The 26,186-nt window shown below is 38.6% G+C and overlaps 1 protein-coding gene across 4 annotated transcripts in view; it reads left to right on the forward strand.

Annotated features, from left to right (window-relative positions):
• ATP13A3 (ATPase 13A3) overlaps positions 1 to 26,080 on the forward strand; it is a 114,956-nt gene extending 88,876 nt beyond the window's left edge. For 2 of the 4 annotated variants that reach the window (XM_070406536.1, XM_070406537.1), the window contains 5 exons: positions 1,385 to 1,572; positions 5,331 to 5,419; positions 16,550 to 16,630; positions 18,242 to 18,331; positions 25,689 to 26,080. In XM_070406536.1, coding sequence (XP_070262637.1) covers positions 1,385 to 1,572; positions 5,331 to 5,419; positions 16,550 to 16,630; positions 18,242 to 18,331; positions 25,689 to 25,886 — 646 coding nt within the window. In that variant the 3' untranslated portion in view covers positions 25,887 to 26,080. Of the gene's footprint in view, positions 1 to 1,384; positions 1,573 to 5,330; positions 5,420 to 16,549; positions 16,631 to 18,241; positions 18,332 to 25,688 lie in introns of those variants that run through there. The other 2 variants (XM_070406538.1, XR_011470312.1) reach the window with 2 other exon arrangements.
• The last annotated feature ends 106 nt before the right edge of the window (positions 26,081 to 26,186 follow it).

The raw sequence follows: 26,186 nt of genomic DNA on the forward strand, positions 1-26,186 counted from the left end.
CCAAGATGGGGACGTTGGACCAGTTTCTTAATTTGCTACTGAGCTTTGTTTTCTTTATCTGTAAAATTAGAAAGTTGAAATTAATCACTTAGGCCTCTTTTAAACACCTGAATGTTGGTGCTTCTAACTTTTCTAACCCCATTTTAGGAAATAGCATTTTAAAACCTAAATTCTTTTTTTAAGTATTATTTGTTTATGGGTAGAGTATTCTACAGTTCACAAATCATGACAACATCATTTTAATTAATTAAACATAAAAACTATTCACTAAGGTAATTTTGTAGATTTAAATTTTCAGATGCACACATTTATTTTGCTTGCTTGAGGGAGATTACTTGTCTTTAAACTTTTAGAAACATAATATTACTGTTTGCTTATCTGTATATATAAAAGCCTAATATGCTAAGTTTCCAGCCGTTCGACCTGTCACTATGACGTGCACTGACCACCAGGGGGCTGACGCTTTGACTGGTAGGTTAGCTCTCTGCTGGGGTCTGGCCAATCGGAACTGGGCAAGACGGGCTGGACACACCCTGGAGCCCTCCTGCGACCCCTCCTCTGGCCCCAGTTGTGCACCAGTGGGGTCCTTCAGCCTGGCTTGCGCCCTCTCGAAATCTGGGTCCCCTTGGGGAATGTTGGAGAGCCGGTTTCGGCCTGATTCCCGCAGGCCAGGCTGAGGGAATCCATGCACCGGGCCTCTAGTATGTACATATAAACACTGCATATGAAAAGGAATAGATGGGGTTCTCAAGAATCTTTCCAGATTTGTAGCAGATTTTGTTATCATTTAACAATGCTTATTATACCTGATGTTTTAGTGATGGATATTGGGGACTTCTTATATTTAGTTCTTTGTTTGCCAGTCCTGCTCACCTGGAAGTAGAGATGAGAGAGCCGTAGCTGGAAAATATTGAGGGCTTCAGTGCCAAGTGCTTTGCTGGGCATGATACACCCTATCATACTCATTTCCCACAGTAACCCTCTGAATGAGCAGGTGGTGTCCACACTTGCAGGTCGGGACATGGGCTCAGAAATTAAATATTTCCTTAGTGATAGCTAAAAAATGGTAAAGCTAAGGTCAAACCCAAGGTCAGTTTACCTTTACTATGCTAAAATTACTCCCCAAATTTAAAGAGTGAGAGGGGTTTATTAAGTAATGAGGTTTCTTCTAATTTTTTAACTGATTGGAATGTGACTAAATTGAAAAAACCCTTAATGTTCTTCTACCTGTTTTATATATCTTAACCTTAATATCGTTGGGTCTTTTGCTATATACCTTATTTCTATTTATTTTATGATAGTCAAGGCAAGTAAGGTAGAATTGGTTTCTTTTGTGCAATTGGTATTGTGTTTAGTAACGTAAATTTTTTTTTGTATGTTTCAGTGCTTGTAATACAACAGGAAGCCTATATGGGAATTTTTCACATTTGTACAATGAAACCGAAGATGATCCACATAATATACAAAATTATGAAAATACCACAGTGTTTTTTATCTCCAGTTTTCAGTACCTCATAGTGGCAATTGCCTTTTCAAAAGGAAAACCTTTCAGGCAACCTTGCTACAAGAATTGTAAGTTTGGCATTTACTGTGATTCCCATACTACTTACCTTCTTTAAAAATAATGTAAGAAGAGTAGAGTTAAAATTGTCTTTTCAAAGTAAAAGATATATCCATAAGTAGAATAAACCTAGTTATCTAGATGTTTATTGTCTGTTTTATTCTCCTGGTAGCTGCCACCCTAAGTTTAAAATTAAAGCCACCAGTTCTGAATATTCCTGGTTTTCATAACCGATTACTTCTGGCTGCAACTTTTATTTTTACATAAAAGTTTCAATTAGAAGCAGGAACAGAGGGTGTTATACTTTCCTTCTGGGTGGTCTGCACAGCACAGTTGTCTGTTCTTCATTTTTGACATGGGTATAGCCAACGTTCACATGGATTTCTTCACTTCTGTCACCTTCGCATCCTGCAGAAGGGCCAATAGAATGGAGACTTGTACTTGTAGGCTTTTCTTCCATAGCATTAAAAAATTTTGTTTGTTTATTTTTTACTTTATTGGGGTGACATGGGTGAATAAAACCATACAGATTTCAAATGTACAACTCTATAACATATCATCTGCATATTGCATCGTCTGCTCTCCACCCAAAGTCACATCTTTCTGCCATAAGGTTTGTGGGCTTTTTTACTCTATGTAAGGTTTTGTTTTTGAGTCAAAAAACGGGACTATAAAGGAAATCCTTTGTGGTGCCTTACTTTGGTGTCATATTCTATCAAAAGGATCTGGTGTCATTAACAAATCTTTGATGCCATAAACTGGGACATATTTAATAATAACTTGAGTTTACATATTACATTGCATTTTAAGTACTTAAATCTACTCTTTCCTATGGGTTTCTCATTATATCCCCATTTTCTAGTTAAAATAATTTGATGCTGAATGACTTGCTAGTATTTACATAGCTTTGTGGCAGAAGGTAAAACAATCTAAATCTTTAACTTAAGGAACATTCTCCCCTGACCCTTAATCACCACACAACACAGAATTTGTTTTAATAGCTGTCTTCTGGTGAAGAGTATTACTTGCACTCCGATAGGATTACTAAGAAAGCTACAGGGCCAGGAGAAGCCAGGGGCTGAGAGTGTAGTCCACTGAAAACTCTTACCTCTCAAATGAATACCTGATTTTTCTATTCTTAGTTGAAATCATCCTGGTCTTTTCATTTGGGTGGTTATATAAATCTGCCAGCCACCCACCTCCCCTGTCAAATTCCTTTGATTAGTGACTCTTTTTCTCCCCTGGCTAAGCAGAGGAAAGATTCAATTATTTATTTTCTCCTTCGCTTGGAGATCTTGGCAGAGTTTTAGAGGTATGATCATAGGGGGTTGCTCCAGGAGAAAGACATGAACATCTGAGAAGCATTGTTGAGGTGGATGTAAAAAGTTTCTGAGCCTGAGTAAATTTTTTCCTCTTACAATATCCCAGGAACTAGATTGCAGATCTATTTTTGCTTATTGTTTGTGAAAATGCAATAGGATTTTAAAAATATTTAATATGGGCTGTTACTTTATTGAAACAAAACTTCTGTCTCCACATTTTTCTTTGGCATTTGTAGTCTGACATATCTTTTTGTCCTTTTTCTGGTTTTTATTTATTTTTTAGTTTATGTGTTTGTGTACTTCCAACTGGCATTTTTTAAACACTTTTTCTTGTCTACGGCCATACCACCCTGAACGCACCCGATCTCGTCATAAACACTTTTTCTTTAACTGACCCCAATAACTTATCCTATCTAAGAAAGAGATAATATGCAAATTGACCATCACTCCAACACACAAGATGGCTACCCCCATGTGGACACAAGATGGCCAGCAGGGGAGGGCAGTTAGGGGTGACCAGGCCAGCAGGGGAGGGCAGTTAGGGGCAATCGGGCCGGCATGGGAGCGGTTAGGCATCTATTAGGCTGGCAGGGGAGTGGTTAGGGGCAATCAGGCAGGCAGGCGAGCAGTGGGAGCCAGCAGTCCTGGATTGTGAGAGGGGTCCCAGATTGGAGAGGGTGCAGGCTGGGCTGAGGGAGACCCCCCCACCCCCACCCCCGTGCACGGCCTCTAGTGCAGCGGTTCTCAACCTGTGGGTCATGACCCCTTTGGGGGTTGAACGACCCTTTCACAGGGGTTGCCTAAGACCATCGGAAAACACATATTGAATATATAATTACATATTGTTTTTGTGATTAATCACTATGCTTTAATTATGTTCAATTTGTAACAATGAAAATACATCCTGCATAGCAGATATTTACATTACGATTCATAACAGTAGCAAAATTACAGTTATGAAGTAGCAACGAAAATAATTTTATGATTGGGGGTCACCACAACATGAGGAACTCTATTAAAGGGTTGTGGCATTAGGAAGGTTGACCGCTGCTCTAGTGTATTATAAAACAGTATATATGTAGATATAAAACAATATTCTGAAAGCTTCATGATAAAGTTTTGGTTATACATGGTCCTAGTAAAGTTTGGATTTGAAGCTGACCTCAAGTAGGAACTTATAACTAAATATTCAGACCAAAGAAAAAAGGGATAAAAGGTTGAGGGCTATCAATGTAGTTGGGAAATTTCTGAGCCTCTCTCATGGCTCATTATGTAAGCACATAGTTAACAAGAGGGCAATGAGCAGAAAGTTTTACTTATTTTATTTATTTATTTATTTTTAAATATATTTTATTGATTTTTTTTACAGAGAGGAAGGGAGAGGGTTAGAGAGTTAGAAACATCGATGAGAGAGAAACATCGATCAGCTGCCTCCTGCACACCCCCTACCGGGGATGCAACCGCCACCAAGGTATGTGCCCCTGACCGGAATCGAACCTGGGACCCTTCAATCTGCAGGCTGACGCTCTATCCACTGAGCCAAACTGGTTAGGACAGAAAGTTTTATTTTTGAAGTTGGGAAAGTTATACAAAGTACTACTGGGTGGGATTTACTATTCCTAGCTATCACAGCAAGCCATAGGGGTAACCCACAGTTAACATAATAAATCAGCTCACTTTTTTAAAAAAATGTATTTTATTGATTTTTTACGGAGAGGAAGGGAGAGGAATAGAGCGTTAGAAACATCGATCAGCTGCCTCCTGCACACCCCCTACTGGGGATGTGCCCACAACCAAGGTACATGCCCTTGACCAGAATCGAATCTGGGACCCTTCAGTCTGCAGGCCGACGCTCTATCCTCTGAGCCAAACCAGTTAGGGCAATCAGCTCACTTTTTAGGTTTTAACATTTTCTGTGGAAATACTTTCACAGAAGTCAATGAAATAGTGGTATTCACCTAGCAGAAATATACTTACATTCAACTTAGAATGCCTCTGTTTAGGATTATAACATATCTAATACTGAGAATAAATGTTATTCAGCATTTTTACTAGTACAATCAACAATAATTGTCATTGCATAATGTTTAAATGATGATCTCGTTTTGCCATAAATAGTCTAGTTTGTTATTTGTGAGTTATGACTGCCTTGATTATCTTACAAAGTAGCTGTTTATCTGGGAGAAATACAAATTTTCATAAAGGTCTCTTAGTTTTTTAAATGTTGTTTATTTTTATATCACATAAATGAATACTTTGGTCCCAAATAATGTATCATACCCTAGGAAGTAATATAGAGCATACTTTATATACTTAATCAACCTAAATAGCAACATTCAGTATTCACAATCAAATTTAGAACTAACAGGATTGACAGTGTACCAGTTTTTATATGCCTTTTTATATAAAGGAACTTTCTAATTTAATTGTTCTACTTTCTCTTTCAGATCTTTTTGTTTTGTCTGTGATTATTTTGTATGTTTTCATATTATTCATCATGTTGCATCCAGTTGCCTCTATTGACCAGGCTCTTCAGGTAAGGCTTAATTTAAGCACATCAATTATTACTGGTTGCCTGAGGAGTGATTATATCTGGGACAGTAACAGAAAAGGACATATTAGTATTATATGAAATTTACACAGCCAAATGAGACTTCTGGGTGTTTGCTATAGTTTAACAGGGGTCCTCAAACTACGGCCCGCGGGCCACATGCAAATACAAATATTGTATTTGTTCCCGTTTTGTTTTTTTACTTCAAAATAAGATATGTGCTGCGTGCATAGGAATTTGTTCATAGTTTTTTTAAAACTATAGTCCGGCCCTCCAACGGTCTGAGGGCCAGTGAACTGGCGCCCTGTTTAAAAAGTTTGAGGACCCCTGGTTTAAAATCTATCCCTCTACTCTTATGTTACTGGGGAAAGAGACTAAACTGTCTACATTTCTTTTTTCCAGGACCGCTTTTTTCTGAATTTTCTAAGATACAGTTATATTAACCCAAAGATACCCCATAAAGAATAAAAACATAATTAAAACAGCAGCTTTTATTGACTCTACTTGCTATTTTATTTTTCTTTCCTGTTTCTTCACTTTGCGTTCCATTTCTACAAACAGATGTCCCTTAGTCCTTAAAAAATAAAAGACTCTCTCCCTTCCCATGTACTTACTGAGTAGTCTGCACACACTGCCGCTTCTTTACTATAGATTGAGTTCTCTATACTTTTTTTTCCCAATAATTTTTCATTTCATTTTCATTTTAATGCTTTTTAATTTTTTAAAAATATATTTTATTGATTTTTTACAGAGAGGAAGGGAGAGGGGATAGAGAGTTAGAAACATCGATGAGAGAGAAACATCCATCAGCTGCCTCTTGCACACCTCCTACTGGGAATGTGCCCGCAACCAAGGTACATGCCCTTGGCTGGAATTGAACCTGTGACCCTTCAGTCCACAGGCTGACGCTCTATCCACTGAGCCAAACCGTTTAGGGCTCTCCATACTTTTTAAAAACATATATTTTTATTGACTTCAGAGATAAAAGGAGAGGGAAAGAGAGATAGAAATATCAATGGTGAGAGAGAATCATTGATCGGCTGCATCCTGCACACCCCCTACTAGGGCATGTGCCCTTGACTGGAATCGAACCCAGAACCCTTCAGTCCACAGGCCAACTCTCTGTCCTCTGAGCCAAACCAGCTAGGGCTCTCCATGCTTTTTTTAAATTAAAAACGTTAGGTATGATGAAATATGTTGTTTTATACAAAAGAATATGCACACATTTAATTTGTTAAGCATTATAGTAACAAAATAACACCCATGAGTTCATTATCAAACTTAAAAGTAGCATCACCAAGACAGTAAGTTTTTCTAAACACCCTGAGAGAACCACTATTCTAATTTTTTACTTCATTGTGTTGCTTTTTATTATACACTTGTCATATAGGCATGAAGTCATAAAAGATAGTTTTGCTTGCTTTTGAACTTTATGAAAATGGTATCTTGCTATCTGTATTTTTTTGTGACTTGCTTTTTCCCATTAGCATCGTTTCTGAGAGTCATGCATTTCATTTTCACTGCTATATAGTATTCCACTATAGGATTATACTATAATTCACTTATCCATTGTTCATCAGTAAATAATTGGGTTATTTTCTTTTTCTGTGAGCACTTATTATTTCACTTTCTCAATTATGCCAAGTTGTTTTCCAAAGTGATTGTACCCGTTTATACTTTCATCAGTGTATGAGATCCATTGTTACACATCATTGCCAACCAGCACTTGTCTAGTGGATGTAAAAGTGTTATATCATGCTGGTTTTAATTTGCAAATTATTAATTTTAAATTACTAATGAGGTTGAGCATTTTTCAAATGTTTGTTGGCCCTTTTTATTTCCTTTGTGAAATGTCTATTCATGCTTTTTATCCATTTTTTTTCTATTAGGGTGTTGTCTTTTTCTTTTTCTTTTTTTAAATTTCTTTTTTTTAAAGTCTTTATTGTTCATATTATTACAGTTGTTCCTCTTCTTTCCCCCCATAGCTCCCCTCCACCCGGTTCTCACCCCACCCTCTGCCCTCCCCCCCTCCCCCCGTCCTCATCCATAGGTGTATAATTTTTGTCCAATCTCTTCCTGCACCCCCCACACCCCTTTCCCCCCGAGAATTGTCCACTCCCTTTCTATGCCCCTGATTCTATCATATTCACCAGTTTATTCTGTTCATCAGACTTTTTATTCACTTGATTTTTAGATTCACTTGATAGATTATGTATTTGTTGTCACTTTGTTGCTCATAATTTTTATCTTTACCTTTTTCTTCTTCCTCTTCTTAAAGAATACCTTTCAGCATTTCATATAATACTGGTTTGGTGGTGATGAACTCCTTTAGCTTTTTCTTATCTGTGAAGCTCTTTATCTGACCTTCAATTCTGAATGATAGCTTTGCTGGGTAAAGTAACCTTGGTTGTAGGTTCTTGCTATTCATCACTTTGAATATTTCTTGCCACTCCCTTCTGGCCTGCATTGTTTCTGCTGAGAAATTAGCTGACAATCGTATGGGTACTCCCTTGTAGGTAACTGACTGTCTTTCTCTTGCTGCTTTTAAGATTCTCTCTCTGTCTTTTGCTCTTGGCATTTTAATTATGATGTGTCTTGGTGTGGTCCTCTTTGGATTCCTTTTGTTTGGGGTTCTCTGCACTTCCTGGACTTGTAAGTCTATTTCTTTCACCAGGTAGGGGAAGTTTTTTGTCATTATTTCTTCAAATAGGTTTTCAATATCTTGCTCTCTCTCTTCTTCTGGTACCCCCATAATTCGGATGTTGGTATGCTTGAAGTTGTCCTAGAGGCTCCTTACGCTATCTTCATATTTTTGGATTCCTTTTTCTTTTTGCTTTTCTGGTTGGGTGTTTTTTGCTTCTTCGTATTTCAAATCTTTGACTTGATTCTTGTGATCCTTTAGTCTATTGTTTGATCTCTGTATAATATTCTTTATTTCAGTCAGTGTATGCTTAATTTCTAGTTGGTCCTTTTTCATATCCTCGAAGGTCTCACTAGATTTCTTGAGGGTCTCACTAAATTTATCGGCGGTTTCTAGAAAATTCTTGAAAAACCTTATAACCGTGGTTTTGAACTCTATATCCAGTAGTTGGCTTTCCTCCATTTCTGTCATTGGTGACCTGTTTCTTTGTCTCTGCATTTTGGCTGCTTCCCTGTGTTGATAGAGTGGCTTTGTGTGCTAGGTGTCCTATAGGGCCCAGTGGCTCAGCCTCCCCAATTACCTGAGGTGGACACTCTTGGTACACCCTTTTGTGGGCTGTGTGCACAGTCTTGTTGTAGTTAAGCCTTAATTGTTGATGGTTTCACTGGGAGGAATTGACCTCCAGGCCAATTGGCTGTGAGAATCAGCTGTGTCTACAATGGGAGAACTTCTGTGCTGGAGACACCCTAATGGGGCAAAACTTGCTTCAGTGGGGCTTTGGTGCTCACTGAGTCTGCCCCCTGAGTGTGTCCCTTATGGATCTGAGGAGTTGTAATCTGGATGGTCCCACTCTGACCACTGGGTACACTGGCACTTGGATCTCGAAGGAGGTGCTAATTTAGCCTCTGCCTGAGGCTACCCAGCAGGAGCTATGGAGAGCTCTGCAGATTTCTCTTCTTTATTTGGGATTTGGAGGTGCCCAGATGAGGCCAGCTGTGAAGCAATGCAAGCTGCTATGGGGCCTTGGGCCTTCTTTTGGATGTTCTGGGTCTCTCTGACCCAGCTGCAGTTTGTTAGGTAATTTTAGATTGTAGAGGGCCAAGCCATTCATATGCAAAAGCCTCTGCACACAGCTTGGGTGGGGCAGGGTCTCAGGGAATCAACAGGGCATAGCAAACAGCTGTGGCTGATCCTCAGCCCTGTCCTAAGCGGTCCCGGGTCTCAGTGTCCTGAGGTAATCGCTGCAAGCACCTCTAAGAGAAAGCCGTCCTCGAGTTCCGCCCGCTGCCATCCAGTCCAGTTTCTCCCCATATGAGTCTGGGTCCCCAGAGACTTGCCCGGAACTGGAGTTCAGGGCTTCTGGGAGCTTGTGTCTCCCTCCCGATTGAAAAAGACAACCTTGTCCTCAGTTGCCAGCCCTTTCTGTGCTCCCCTCCATACCTCTGCACTTTACTACCGCACCTCCTCTGAGTCTCAGCGTGCTTTTCTCTTTCCTTCTAGTTGTAGAATTTCCACTCAGCCAGCCTTCCTGTGGTTCTGGATGATGTCCGTTTTGTCTTTTAGTTGTATTTTTGAAGTGGTTGTGTGAGGCCGCAATTTCAGATGTTTACCTATGCCGCCATCTTGGTTTCTCTCTGTTGTCTTTTTCTTATTTTTAGGAGATCCTAATGTGTTTGGCTATTTATGTGATAAATAACTTCTTTCAGTTTGTGGCTTCTCCTTTTGTTTATAATATCTTTCTTTAAAACAGTTTTATAGCTTTATAATAGTCAAGCCTAACCTTTTTTTCTTTATGTTCTGTGCTCCTTGTGCCTTAGTTTGGCAGACTTGTCTCTCAAGGTTATAAAGATTTCCTCTTTTGTAGTTTTAATCTATCTGGTATTAATTTTATGTGTAGATTTTGAGATATGCATCAAATTTCTTTGTTTTCCTCAAGAATACCCATTTCATTGAATAGTCTCATCTTTTCCCACTGACCCTTCAGTGATATCTCTGTCCTCTCAGTTTTTCATATATATGACCATTGACCTGATAGGGGCTTTGTGGTTTCTTCTTTAGGTCCTTTTATCTTTCTCTAGGACAGTACCACATTGTCTAGATTACTGTGATGTTACAAGAAATCTTGATATATGGTTGAGCAGGACCCCTGTCCTCACATCATATTGTTGTTCATTGTGATCTTTTTGGCTGCTCTTGAGCTTTTCCTCCTCCATATCATATAAGTTTTGTTTAGCTTGTCAAAAACCAGGAAAAGCCCTCTTGGAATTTTTATTAGACTTACACTGGGTTCCATTGATCTACTATTGGTGGAAATGTAGAATGATGCAGCCACTCTAGAAAACAGTATGGTGTTTCCTCAAAAAATTAACTATGGAACTGCCATTTGACCCAGTGATCCCACATCTAGGAATATATCCTAAGAAACCCAAAACACAATTTACAATAGCTAAGATCTGGAAACAGACCAAGTGCACATCAGTAGATGAGTGGATAAAAAAGCTATGTTAGCCCAGCCAGCGTGGCTCAGTAGTTGAGCATTGACCTGTGAACCAGGAGGTCACAGGTTCGATTCGAGGTCAGGGCACATGCCTGGGTTGTGAGCTAGATCCCCACTGTGGGGCTTGCAGGAGGCAGCCAATCAGTGATTCTCTCTCATCGTTGATGTTTCTATCTCTCTCTTTTCCTTCTCTGAAATCAATAAAAACATATTTTTTAAAAAGCTGTGGTACATTTACACCATGGAATACCATGCAACAGTAAAAGTGAAGGATCTCTTACCCTTTGAGACAGCATAGAAGGACTTGGAGAGTATTATGCTAAGTGTTTTAAACCCAAGTATCACATGATCTCACTCATAAGTGTAATCTAATGAACAGAATAAACTGATGAACAAAATAGATCCAGAGACACAGAAGCATAGAGCAGACTGCGGAATCTCAGAGGGAAGGCGGGGGAGGTTAGGTGGGGTGGGAAGTGATCAACCAAAGAACTTGCATGCATATATGCATAACCCATGGACACAGACAATGGTGTGGTGAAGGCCTGTGGTGAGGGGACGGGGTGGACTAGAAGGGGTCAGTGGGAAAAAAGGGTGCATCTGTATAACTTTCAACAATAAAGATAAACTAAAAAAAAGAATTACACTGGGTTTATAAATAAATTTGAGGGAGAATTTATTTAGTCTCCCTTTCTATGAATAATATTTCTTTCCATTTCTTTAGTTCTTCATGTATATCTTTCAATAAAGCCTGACAGTTTTCTTCCTGAAAGTTTTTTTTTTAATATATGTATATTTTTATTGATTTCAGAGAGGAAGGGAGAGACAGATAGAAACATCAATGATGAGAGAGAATTATTGATCGGCTGCCTCCTGCACGCCCCCTACTGGGGATTGAACCTGCAACTTGGGCATGTGCCCTTGACCAGAATTGAACCCAGGACCCTTCAGTCTGCAGGCTGACTCTCTATCCACTGAGCCAAACTGGCTAGGGCCTTCCTGAAGGTTTTAATACAAGTTTTTGTTAGATTTATTTCTGGGGTATTATCATTTTTGTTCCTCTGATAATTTGTTTAAAATTACATTTTCTAATTCTTTTATGCTGGGATAAACAGTACAGTTGTCTTGTATATTCATCTCATATCCAGCAGCCTTGTCAAAGTTTATTCTAAAAATTTTTAGATTCTCTGGGCTTTTCTGTTTTAGATAGTTATCATCTATAAATAATGACAATTGTTTTGTTTCTGAAATTTCAGTACTTAGCTTTGTATGTATTTTTCATGTCTATTAACCTTACTAATGTTGGTTGTAATGGTAGTGATATGCTGTAATGTCCCTGATTCTAAAAGGAGTGCTCTTAATATTTCACCATTAGATAGATTGTGGACTGGGTTTCTGGTATATACTGTCTATCAGATTGCACAAGCTTCCTTCTGTAGTGTTGTTACCATAAATAGATGATTAATTTTACCTAATGCCTTTTCTACAGCTACTGAAATGATCACACAGTTTTTCTCCCTAGAGAATGTGGTAAATTGTAGTTAGTTGACTGGTATTCAAATGTTGAACTAACACTGCATTCAGTAAACCCAATTTGGTCATGATGCATTCTTTTTTATACTTTCTTGATTTGGCTTGCTATGATTTTGTTTAGGATTTTTGCTTCTGGCTGCATGAGTGAGATCAGACTTAATTTTTCTTTGTGGTATGTTATTGAGAGGTTTGCATCAAAGTTATATGAGCTTTGTGGAATGGTATTCCATTTTGTGGACTTTTCTATAATATACTAATCTCCTTTGAATGGGTATTTAGGTTGTTTCCAGTGTTTTGCTATTATAAGAAACTAGAGGCCCGGTGCATGAAATTTGTGCACTCAGCCCAGCCTGCACCCTCTCCAATCTGGGACTCCTCAGAGGATGTCCAACTGCTGTAAATTGGCAGTTGGACATCTCTCTCACAATCCAGGACTGCTGGCTCCCAACCGCTCGCCTGCCTGCCTGCCTGATTGCCCCTAACCGCTTCTGCCTGCCAGCCTGATCACCCCCTAACCACTCCCCTGCCGGCCTGATTGACGCCTAACTGCTCCCCTGCCGGCCTGGTCACCCCTAACTGCTCTCCTCTGCAGGCCTGGTTGCCCCCAACTGCCCTCCCCTGCAGGCCTGGTTGCCCCCAACTGCCCTCCCCTGCAGGCCTGGTCCCCCCCAACTGCCCTCCCTCCCCTGTAGGCCTGGTCGCCCCCAACTGCCCTCCCTCCCCTGTAGGCCTGGTCGCCCCCAACTGCCCTCCCCTGCCGGCCTGGTTTCCCCCAACTGCCCTCCCCTGCTGGCCATCTTGTGGCAACCATCTTGTGACTACATGGGGGTGGCCATCTTGTGCGAGGGCTTGATGGTCAATTTGCGTATTACCTCTATTATATAGGATGCTGTATTGCAAATCCTTATGCACTTCATTAAGAAGGACAAATGCATACTTGGAGGTTAAATGTGCAGAAATGGAATTGCTTGGTCAAAGGGCATCTCAAATTTTAATTTTTATAAATACTGTGTTATTTTTTTTTGTGTGTGTGTAATTTATCTTAGAAGAAATTGACAGTTTATCATCTTTCCAGCAGTGTATTAGTATAACTGTTTCCCGCCATTTCATTGAGGAATTTAGATAAGCACTTTAAGCAAAAGAAGAAAGCAAAACAGAACACACATTTCTTTCCTGCCACATGTGTCTTCTGCTTCACAGTCAAATTGAGAAAAAGGGGGACACATGTAGTACTTTCAACAATAAAGATTAAAAACAATTATTTCTTGAAAGAGTGCTATGAAAATTTACTTCGCTTCCCGCACACTTATGAACTAGTCTGGATTCTACACCTGCCAGTCTACTGAAGCTACCTTACCAAGGCAATTAACAACCTTATTAAGTCCAGTGAACTTACCCCATTAATTTCTTTTTTATTTTTTTATTCTTGACTCCTCAGCAGTACTTGACAAGTGAGCCGTGCCAATATTCTTGAGATATTTCCTCTGGAATTTTGTGATGTTTTGCTCTCTTGTGATTGTTCCTCCTTACTTCTGTAACTCCTCATTCTCATTCTTCATTGTGGTTCCAAATCCTCAGCCTGCTCTTTACATGTTTTGTGTTCTCCACATTTCTGCAATTATTCCTGATTTTACTCTCTACATTCAGGTGATCTCATCTGTAGTCATGGCTTCACCCATAGTTGCTAACTATGTAATGAAGACTCCCAACTCTATACCCTTAGCCTAGCTCTCACAACTAGCTTTAGACTTGAATCTGCTCCATTGACATACTGAATATTATCTGCATGGTTCACCCATCAACATTTTTTAAAAAATATATTTTATTGATTTTTTACAGAGAGGAAGGGAGAGGGATAGAGAGAAACATCAATGAGAGAGAAACATCGATCAGCTGCCTCCTGCACACTCCCTACTGGGGAGGTGCCCACAACCAAGGTACATGCCCTTGACCGGAATCGAACCTAGGACCCTTGAGTCCGCAGCCGACGCTCTATCCACTGAGCCAAACCGGTTAGGGTCACCCATCAACATTTTTAAACTAATCTCATCATTTTCTTCCTCAGCTCTGCTTTGTCTCCGTTTCTTGGTACCACCATTTACCCAAGTCAGAAGTGTGTATATGTGTCCTTATCTATTTCTTTTCTTTTTATAGCCAGTCTGTTGATAGATTCTCTCAGTTTTCTTATTCTGAATCTTTCTCTTTTCATTCCAACCCCATTTGTCACCTAAAAGGAAACTATTGTTTCCTCTATTCACAATATGTTTGACACCACATGTTTGGGGGTGGTTCCACACGAACCAATTCTCCAACTCTCTGGACACAAACTGGATATCTTGCATTTCAGTTCTGACACTAACCACCTGGAGATAGTGCAGGTTAAGGGCGTAGTCGCACAAGACTATACCACAACTTCAGACACCAGTTTTAAGTCCCAGGTTATCACCTGTACTTCTGACCAACCAGCTATAAGTTGGTTCCTGCAACCCCCTTTTCAGGTTTGATAATTTGCTTTAACCACTCAAAGAACTTAGGGGAACACTTATGTTTACTAGTTTATTATAAAGACTATAATAAAAGTACAAATGATTAGCCAGATGAAGAGTTATGTAGGCCGAGGTCTTCTGGAAGGGCACAGAGTACAGAGCTTCTGTCCCTGTGGATCTGGGATGTACCACTCTCCCAGCACATGGATGTCTCTAAAACCTCTAGTTTAGGTTTCTTTTGCTTTTTAATTGAGGCTTCATCACTAGGCATGATCAATTATTAACTCAGTCTCCAGCCCCTCTTTCCTTCCTGGGAGGATGAGGAAGTGGAGCTGAAAGTTCCAAGCTTCTAATCATGGCTTAGTCTTACTGGTGGGCAACCCCCATCCTGAAGCTATTCAGGAGCCCACCCAGAGTAGCCTCATTAGAGCAAAAAGCATTCCAGGAAATTCCAGGGGATTTAGAAGTTCTGTATAAGACACTCCCTATTGCCTCCATCACTCAGGAAATTATACAAGTTTTAAGAGCTAAATGTCATGAACCAGGGACAGAGACCAAATACATATTTCTTATCATGCCCACCATTTTAATTCAAGCTACTATCACCTTTTGTCTGGATCACTATAGTAGTCTTCACCCCTCGGATCCTTCTTGCTGAAGTCTTAAATGTTTTTCTAAAACAGGGGTGGGCAAACTTTTTGACTCGAGGGCCACAATGGGTTCTTAAACTGGACCGGAGGGCCGGAACAAAAGCATGGATGGAGTGTTTGTGTGAACTAATAAAAATTCAAAGTAAACATCATTACATAAAAGGGTACGGTCTTTTTTTTTTTTTTTTTTTTTTTAGTTTTATTCATTTCAAACAGGCGTAGTTTGCCCACGGCTGTTCTAAAACATTAGATCATATCACTCCTCGGCACCTAGCACAGTATCTTGGATATTCACTCGGTGTATATTTGCTGATGAAAGGATGAATGTGTAAATAGGTTTTTTTCTTTTCTTTTTTAGGCCTTAAAAATTTATCACAGATTTTAAAGTGAAAATTTAGGTTGTATTTCTTAAATTGATCTATATAGTTCTTTTATGCACTTGTCCTTATATCAGTATAGAGCAGGGGTCCTCAAACTACGGCCCATGGGCCACATGCAAATACAAGTATTGTATTTGTTCCCATTTTGTTTTTTTACTTCAAAATAAGATATGTGCAGTGTGCATAGGAATTTGTTCATAGTTTTTTTTTAAACTATAGCCGGCCCTCAAACGGTCTGAGGGACAGTGAACTGGCCCCCTGTTTAAAAAGTTTGAGGACCCCTGGTATAGAGTTTTGAATAATATTTTATTATTAGATCAGTATCTGCTTCATTGTTTAAAGACAAGATTTTATTTAAAAAATAGGGACTTATTAGCCCTCGCTGGTTTGGCTCAGTGGATAGAGTGTTGGCCTGCGGACTGAAGGGTCCCAGGTTCGGTTCCGGTCAAGGGCACATGCCTGCGTTGTGGGCTTGATCCCCCTAGTGGGGGCGGGGGGGGGAGGGCGGTGCAAGAGGCAGCCAATCAATGATTCTCTCTCATCATTGATGTTTCTATCTCTCTCTCTCTCTCCCCCTCTCCCTTCCTCTCTGGAATCAATAAAAAAAATTTAAAAATAATTAAAAATAGGGGCTTATTAGAAATTTATGGTCTAGTAAGGCTTGAGCTATTCAATCTGAGTGATGAAGATCTGACTAAGCTCAGCCACTTTAATATTATTTTTAAACTTAAGTTATTTACACTTTGAGTTTTATCATCTGAAAAGTGGATATAATATCTAACTTGTGGCACTATTGAGGATTGAGTAGGTATTTTATGTGAAGGTGCTTGGTACATAATAGGAATTAAATTAATTTTAAAGTTATGATGTAATGCCATAAATATAAACTACATACTACTATTTTAACTTAAAAATTTTTGTCTTACAGATTGTGTGTGTACCATATCAGTGGCGTATAACTATGCTCATCATTGTTCTTGTAAATGCCCTTGTATCTATCATGGTGGAGGTAAGCACTTCAGATAATCAAATGGCTACCTTGCTGCTTTGGGATTCTTGGAGATTTAATGGTAATGGGGGAAGAGAACAGGTAGTATTATGGAAGCCTACAAAGTTTCAGTTTCATTTTAGTTAAGTTTTTTTAGCCTTTTCTTCTGACATTTCCGTTAACTGATAGTAGTCATATTAAGGGATATTACTTAGCTACACTCATACAGATAGGAGAAAATAAGCAGTGAGCTAGCAAAAATTAGTGATTGATAGAAAGGAGAGAAGATTGGTGCTCAGAATTGTTGGGGGAAGGTAGGAGGCACATCAATAAAGAGGAAACCAGCAAACTAGATGGGTTGTGGGGTGGGGATGGGGGTGGAGATTGGTGCTCAGGCAGCCCATCAACTGGTGGCCAAGAAATTAGAGTGGGCTAGTACCACTGAGTCCTGTGATATATGGTAAAATTTCCCATTTAAGGAAGAAGGGGGACTTTCTCCATGAAAAGTCATAAATATTAATAATAAGAGTTTATTGAGAGTATAAAATAATGACCGTTATGAATTTACCCAGTCTCAGCATTGATTAGTGGAACTTCCTCTTTGATATTTGCTTTTAAATTCCCTCTAGAGGTCATAAGGACTCTCTGATCCATTGTGCATTGTACAATTACTCTCCTATTAGGATTGCCTTTAGATCCATTTCTATAAAAGAAACTGCTGAGTTCTCATTTGCTGTTTGTTAATATAATTTTGTCTGTTCTCCAAACTATTATTATTCTCTTCTACAGTAGCAACATATGAAATGGAAAGAGATAACAGGTGTGATTTTTAAGTGAAGGGTTTCATAGGACATGATTTTGAATTAAAATTAGGTAATTTGTGAAATATATACTTTAATGATAATATTTCTAGACTTGGAAATGATGCTTAAGTTGTTATCTTTCTAAAAGATGACTTCGTATTTAAATTTGGACCATAGTTGGCAGCATGGATTTTATGGAACTGAAACTGATCTTTTTAAAGTGCCCAGTGGAATGTGTTTTTGCTATTGTATGGACTATAAAAAGCACATCCAAGACATTTTATTTTAAAAGCTTTTCTTTTTCTATAGGATAAGTTCAACTTTTCACTCAAATGTTTAAGATATATATATATATTTTTTTTTAAAAACAGATTTTTTTAGGGAATCCTTTTATAAACCCTCATAATGTTTTACTCTTGCTCACTATCAAAAGAATTATTTGTGTTGGATTCTGAAAATCATATGCATATATAGATTTAGCTACATATAGAATTAATTTTAAATATTCAATGGAAATAACTCACTGTTAAGAAAAAGACTGGATTATAAGCATTATTTTAATATGGGGAGCCCGACTATTCATATAAAAGTAATGTTTTGTGGAAAATGTAGAGGTCCCATTTTATCAAGAATTTTATGATGATTTGCATTTATCATAAAAGTCATGTTATTTTTTGTCTGTTTGCAATATTAACTGAAATTCTCTATATAACAATCAAGTCATGTTTTTTACTAATGATTCAGCATTGTGTGATCCTTTTTAAATGTGCACATTAATAAAGAATGACATAGTCATTTTTAATTCTTAACTCACTGGAATATCTCTCAGAACTTCTGCCTTGACATGGTCCTTTGGAAAGTTGTGTTCAATCGAGACAGACAAGGAGAGTATCGCTTCACCACCACACAGCCAGCACAGGTTGGAATTCAGCACTTGCTCTCAATTCTTCATGTATACCCAGGCTCTCTCAGTGTATACTCTGCATTCTGTAGACTGGTGTTCTGTTGTGTGTTGCTTCAACCTTTTTCCTTATGCCTGCCATTTCATTTCTTGTAAGGAGTCCTAGAAAATTCATGGCAAACCTTTGTTACAGGCTTCTCAGGACTTCAGAAATTTCATAAGTCTTTTTTCCATTCCAATCCTTATCTTGTGTTTATGTAAAGGTCTTGTCCTCAGCGGTGAGAGTTAATTTTTCCATTTCTGTCTGGCTTAAATGTTATGTTTTTGGTTTTCATGAGCCCCATTAGAAGCTAAATGACATGTATGTAAACAAAGTTATGAAATAGGAATTATTTCTAAATGGATCAGAGTCCAAAGGTCAAAATTTTCAGCAATTGTTTCTGATTTATTATTACTGTATCTTAATTTTGGGTGGCTTTTAGGCTTTTCTCAGCATATGTCTTTCATCATTCAGAAAATTTTCAGGCAGTGCTCATTTTTATACAAATCATGGCTTAGGATTTTTTATTCTTTTGGACCCATTATATAACTTATTATTTGAAAGATATGCAAGTGCAGTGATAAAAAAGAGAATGAGATATAAACCCATTTCCTGGTGTTAGGGTTTTGACCTATAGTTTTTTCATAGAAGTCTTATTTTTTAAACTGATGCCATTGAATTACATACAACTCTACAGTTTGTTTATTCAGTTAATCCTCTCCTGAGGATATTTCTAGAGAGAATGAAAGGGAGGGAGAGAGAGAAACATCGATGTGAGAGACACATCAACTGGCTGCCTCCCACATGTCCCACTGAGGGCGGGGAGGGAACCTGTAACCCAGGTACATGTTTTTGATCAGGTATGTGAGACCCTTCGGACCTGGGACTGATGCTGTAACCACTGAGTAACATCGGCCAGGGCTCTACAGCTTTTTGGGTGTAGAGAACTTAATGATGCAGTCTCACCTCCTCATTATCTTACCCCTTTGTTTGTAGGTGGATGAGGTATCCTAAATATTTTACTAAAGATTTCAGTATCTAAATCTTTTACTCATCATGAGCCATGCAAGGAAACTTAGAGAGTTCAAAAGGATTCCTTGGCATTGCTGAATTGGGCTATTCACTTATTTTTAGCTTTTTTTTTTTTAACCTAAGTAGCAACTTCTTGAGTTTTATTTGGTAATTTAGCAGGCTTGATGCCCAGTGTAATACCACATGATCCTTTGATAAGAGGTCCTGGAGAGTGCTATTCTTTTTTCTAAAGCTTCATGATGGATGAGTAGTGATCTATATATATAAAAGGCTAATATGCACAGTGTCCCCTCGGGAGTTCGACCAGGAGACTGGGAGTTCAGTTGCTCGCTGTGATGTCCGCTGACCACCAGGGGGTGGCATGGAATGAAGGAAGGCCCTGGCCAGCAGCTGGAAGGCCCCCATCAGCCCTGATCACCAGCCAGGCCTAAGGACCCTTACTGGTACACGAATTTCATGCACCAGGCCTCTAGTAGTTTTATAATGATGGGATGAGTTTGGAATCAGCTTCAGTTTCTTTTTCTCAAAGCAGTGTAATGCCTTAGTAGTGGGTATGACCAGAATTGTATTAGGGACTCAGTTCCTTTAGCTAAATCTCCTGTGTCTATATTTCTTTCCTTTTGATTACCTCACTACATTACTTCAGAGGTTAACTTTAGCTCATATGAGATACTTGTATTGGTAAGGCTCAAGCCAAGGAAAATATTTACCGTGAGTTATCAGCTTCTCCAGGGAGATCTACGACTGACAGGAAGTAAATGCAGGTTCTGAAGAGGAGTTATACCCCGACTTAGTCAAAATTGGGTATCATAAAGCTGTAAACATTTGAATTGGAAATCCCTCTTCATTGTTCAACCAAAATTAAATGGAAGAAAATTCTGTCATTTCCTACATCTCTATTTTTTAAACATTTGTTAATAAGTATCTGCCCTTATTTTTAAGAGTTTGTGCCTCTCATGTGCAGTCTTACCTCTGAAGCATTTAGGGGAGAGAGTGAAGGTAGAGAGAGTGAGTGGTCTAGAGCAGGTAGCTCTAGCATGTCCCGTGTGTTACCAGTTCTGAGAATCATTGACTAGACAAGAATTTTAGTCTTCATTTTCTATGGTCACGATTAACAAATTATTGGCTTTAAAAAGAGTATTTATAACCTCTTAACACAGAATGGTACACTTTTGTCTTCTGACATTTGTGTGTGTAATGGAGTGTCACTCTTCATATTTATGACTCTTCAAGGGCCAATCCTATAAAAGCCTAATATGCAAATTGTGCCCTTGACTGGGAGTTTGACCAGGGGGTAAGGCCGGCTGGCTAATTGCCCACAGCCCTTTCCCCTGGCCGGCCACGTCCCCGATCAGGGCAGGCCGGCCAGACCCCACCCATGCACGAATTTGTGCACCGGGCCTCTAGTTAGTCATATTACTATAAGGCTGTGGTTCTCAATCAGGGTCATTTGGCAGTACCTAGAGACATATTTGGTTGTCACGGTTTGGGGCTGGGGGGGTGCTACTACTGACATGGGTGGACACTGGGGATGCTGCTAAATAAACATCCTATAGTAGTATGCAGGACAACCCAGAATGTCTAGTCCAAGATGTCAGTAGTACCTGCCATAGGTGAAAAAGAAAGTAAAGTTGAGGGTGCCAGCTACACCTAGGATTTCTGTGGCTGCCATAATTGTCCCTCACCACAAACTCCTGTTCCACATTTGCCCATTCTGTATGTGCGTTTTCTACCGAGAATCCCATGAGGTCTTCTCAAACTGCAACTTCCAACCTTCTATACTAATGTCGAGAGAAGAAAATTTTTCTTTCTTTTCCTTCCTTACCATATGTACCCAGGGACCACTCAGTTGGGTTAAAAGCTAGAGAACCTTGACTAGGCTTCAGGTCTTAGACACTTGAATTGGGAAGTCAAGAACCTCACCTGGAAATCTCTAGTAACCATATCAAAAAAATCTGGTAATCTACAAGGTGCTTTACACTTCCAGGATCCTTCCAATTTTAAGGCATCTCTAGCTTCATTTTATACATAGAGAAATAGCATTCAGCCCACTTGCCAAGATTTTGCATCTAATGAAATGGCAGAGTTGGGAGTTGAAGCTATGGTTTCTGATTTCAGGAGGAGTGTTTTCCCACTATGCCACATTGCCTCATATATGGGGACTATATAGGTGTAAGTTAATATAACAATCACATGACAAAATGGAGACAAACCATAGCTACTGTTGTCAATACCTGCTTTTTATGGTAGACACCGTATGAGGCATTTTATATAAATTCTCTCTAACTGTTACTGCAATCTCAAGATATAGAAATGTCTTTAGTTTCTCCCAATTCCACAGATGAGGAAACAGTGTTAGAACTGGGATTCAGATTCACATTTACCTGTACCCAGGCCCATAATATTTCTAGGCCAAAAAGCTCCTATCTAGTCTTTAAAGACAAAATAAGTATCACTTTTTATTTAATAGATACTGTGTTGTACTTGGCCTACTGAACATTCATGCAGCTAACCTAATTTAGATACAGGAAGGGTTTTTACATAATACTAATTTATTTCCTATAGTGATTGTTTTGCTTCTGGATGCTAGGTGGCCTGAATGAAATTGAAAACAGGTTAAGTAAACCACATGCAAATAATCAAAGTTAAAACTTTTATGTAGCTAAATATTTCTCAGCTGTTAAGACTTATTCTCTGACCAAAAAACAAAAAGCTTGATATACAGTGGTTTTCAAGCAAAATTTTTCTTCAGTAAATGCCTTTGAACTTCATCCTTGATCTACTGAATGAAAAGTTTTTAGTGGAGTGTCTCATCATCTCTATACAGCTTTACCCTGTTTGAGAAGATCTGTGCTGCATGGTCTCTTGGTGTCTTGGTGGCTGCTTAGTGGTAGATGTGGAACTAGAATTGTAGTTTGATCCTGCCTGAGGATTTGTGCCTGGTTATATTGTCCTTTCTGCGGGGGGATCCAAGTGTTAGCTATAGTCTTTATGCCACTTAGAATATTGTTCGGGCTTATGTAGATGTAATGCTAATTGTAATTGTCCTTATTTGTTTTATATTCAGGATTGGTATGGAAGAAGACTTTTATGAAAACCATAGTACCATTATAACATGTCCTGCAAGCCTGGCTTTATATTTTACATGCTACCCATGGAAACATTTCCTAAAAGACACTGCAAAGATTAAACTGGCATTGGGGTTCTAGAATGAACAGTTTGTAATGGTCTAAGAAGCAGGGGAATTTTAGCTGTAGATCTTTTTGGAAGTTCTTTGTGGTTTCTCTGTTGGTCTGTGGTAGCCTCTTTCCCTTTTCCGAGGGATACACGTGGTTATTTAACCAGGACTTCCTTTCAGGAGCCAACCAAAAGCTCCAGTTGCTATGGCTCATGTGTTCTCCTGCTTCTGAGACCTATCCCTAGGTGCTCAGGGAGATCCAAGTGCTCATTCTGAGTCCTGTAATGCTCCCCCTCTTCACTTTCTAGTTGCACAGTGCTTGCTTTTCTCCTCTTGCCACCATCTTCTCTCTGGATTTATTTTTCATTCCAGCATGCCTGTAACACCTTTTATTTTCTCTACTGGTGTGTTATATTGTGTTTGAGGATGGTGTGGTATGTTTGTGCTTGCAAACTAACAGATCTATGCTTGCTTATAGTATATTTTTTGTGTATGATGTTTGGGGGAGGTGAGGACACGGAAACAAAATACGTGTCTAATTACAGTGGAGGGGATATCCCTAGTGTTTCTTGTGACTTCATTTATTTTTTCTGAATGATAACAAGTGTACCTTGCTTTTAATAGGGACATGAGGATTTTTTTAAACATACATGCTAATGTAAAAAGAATACTATTCAGCCCTGGCTGGATGGCTCCGTTGGTTGAAGTGTTGTCCCGTACACCAAACAGTTGCAGATTCGCTCTCCCAATTGGGGTGGCACCGATTGATGTTTCTTTCTCACATCTCCCTCTCTCTCTCTCTCTCTCTCTCTCTCTCTCTCTCTCTCTCTCTCAAAAGTCAATAAATATATCCTCAGGTGAGGATTTAAAAAAGAAAGAATACTATTCAATTGCGATTCTGTTTGCAATGAAATTGGCTTTAATTTTATTGCTTGCCTCACTTTCCGCAGGTAGGGAACAGTGGATTTAGAGATGTTCATGTGTGTCTTCCATTTGAATACACTTGGCTGTGACTTTCCTTAACTCTGCATTGTCCTTCAACCCTGCCGGTTCATGTGGACAGACAAGGCCTTATGTTTCTGGTTTTTTGTTTTGTCTGTTTGTTTGTTTTCTTACAATCACCATTCACCATTAATCTCTTCCTGTGATCCTTTAAAAGTGCTACATGCCATAAAATAAAAAGTGACGGCTTTCAGATTGATTTAGGAACAATGGTCTTTTCTGCAACTAAATTGAAGACCTTAAACACCTTGGAAAAAAAATCCAAGTAGTGAGCCCTCACCTCAGATTAAATGTTAAGGTTTGTTGTGTACGAGCCTCCCCTGGAAAGGAATTGTTAGTTATTTGCATCACCTGAAGAATCCTGTATCATCTTGTGGGCTTCTTTTAAGGTGATGGTAATAGCTCTCTTTATAGCTAGATGGCTAATCATAAAATCTGTACCTCCTCTCTCCCCACAGAATTGTAAAGTATAACTTACTTGTTACCACAGTTTTTGCCTATAAACTCTGTATAGCAGTGCAGCTTACTGTGTTTTGTTGACAAAGTAAGCAGACCTTTAAAAGCATTCAGTTATTATTTATAGTGATCTCAGTGCTGCCACATGCCCACAGTTTTGGAGAAGGAAAGAGTAGTAGGTTCCTGGTGGTTGTCTCAATAAAATAAGAGGACCTACCAAGTCCAAATGTAGAAAAGTGTAAGAGTTTTCATATTAAAGTATTTTGCTGTTCTCCATTGGCAAATGGAGAAACATGTTTCAGAACACATATGTTATAACAAATCTGCCTTTCTTGATCATGAAAATATTTTGGATGTTAACATATTAGAATGCTCCTCTCCGTTATGTTATGCTTCCATTTTGTGAGATTGTTTCAATTGAGATAAGACCTAGTTGTAGACTGGGTTATGTATTAATGGCAGAATAAAAAATCTGGGATTTGATTTTGCTTTGGAGAAACAAAAGCCAAAATAATTAAAAATTGATCATTCTTTAGAGGTGAATATAATTAGTTCTTGGTATAGTTGTTTACGTTTATTTCATTTTTAAAAAGATTTTGTATTGATTTTAGAGAGAGAGGAAGGGAGAAGGAGAAAAAGATAGAAGCATCGATGTGACAGAGAAACATCGATCGGCTGGCTGCTACACGCCCCTACTGGGGATTGAGTCCACAACCTGGGCATGTGCTCTGTCTGGGAATGGAACCGACAACCTTTCGGTGCACGGGACAACACCCAACCAACTGGGTTTATTTCATTTCTTTACCACAAATTTCAGTTAAGATAAATTCTGAGGGCCTCTACTGCATTTATATTTCTTTACAATAACAAGGGACTCTACTTTCTTGTTCTTCGAGAATTATTTATCTAAGATCACAGTCATTAAAAACATCAGGATTAATCAGAAAGATTTCAAGGACAGCAGAGCTTTTTATAATGAAATAATACTTGCTTTATAGCTTTGTATGTACCTCCTCTTAAAGGTAGAGCACCAAGGGTAACCATCATTATAAAATAAAATTGTTTTTGTATGAATGAAAATGTGGCTTTAAAAGAAGTGAATGATATTAAACATGATCTAAGTTCTAATTTTGACCTAACAATATTTTCATAATGTTTTATGTTTTAAAAGGTAATATTAACAGTAACAATGATATTTTTTACATTGCTTTTTTCCAAAAATGATCTAGTACCAAAGGATAGTTTGGGATAGAAGATGAGAGTAGTTTCCATATTGAATATTGAAATATTAAAAATATTTTCTCTTTCTGAATAGTTTAAAATAATTCTTGATGCAATAGATGTTTTGTGTTATCCAGATCTGCAAGTTATTTTAAAAATGTATCTATACAAAAAGAAATGGGAAAAAAAGTATACATACACAAGAGGTTAGGTCTATAACCTAAATAAAATAAAGTATATTACATTGATAACTAAAACATCTAACCTTTAAAAATGTTCCTAAATAATTGAAAGCTTACTTTTTTACATGGATTTTTTTTTCATTTGTTTATGCTCAAAAGTCACTTCGCCTTATTTTTTTGTGTTGGCATACTCTGCTTTAATAAATTTGTTAAAAACAAGTAGCCTTTAATCTTCTGGGGTGTTCTTTTTCCTTATTTCCTTAGGAGTCAGTGGATTATTGGGGGAAATGCTGCTTGTCCTGTGCCCTGGACTGTAGAAAGAAGATACCAAAAGCAAAGTACATGTATCTGGCTCAGGAGCTCTTGGTTGACCCGGAATGGCCACCAAAACCTCAGACGACAACAGAAGCTAAAGCTTTAGTTAAAGAAAATGGATCATGTCAAATCATCACCATAACATAGCAGCACATCAGTCTCGGTGGGATGCTAGTAGCAGTATTGAACAGAATGTAATTTAGGACTTCCTGATCCTGTGTGTCAGATGGCATCATTTCAACCTGTGTTCCTTCTGATATAGTAGCTGATTTCAGAGCTTTTTTTTTTAAACAAAAGAAACAAAAATAAAAGATTGGCATGCCAGCTAAATTAATAATCAATCTGTGAAGTCCTCTTTCTTTATTCAGTAACTCTGAATATTATATTTCCACAATGTTCTTGATTATTACCCTCAGTGATACTCTTTATATAGGGTATAGAAGAAAG

Source organism: Myotis yumanensis, unplaced genomic scaffold, assembly GCF_028538775.1.
Source record: "Myotis yumanensis isolate MYYU_CA2020_CCGP unplaced genomic scaffold, mMyoYum1.0.hap1 SCAF_2, whole genome shotgun sequence".
Classification (NCBI taxonomy): Eukaryota; Metazoa; Chordata; class Mammalia; order Chiroptera; family Vespertilionidae; genus Myotis; species Myotis yumanensis.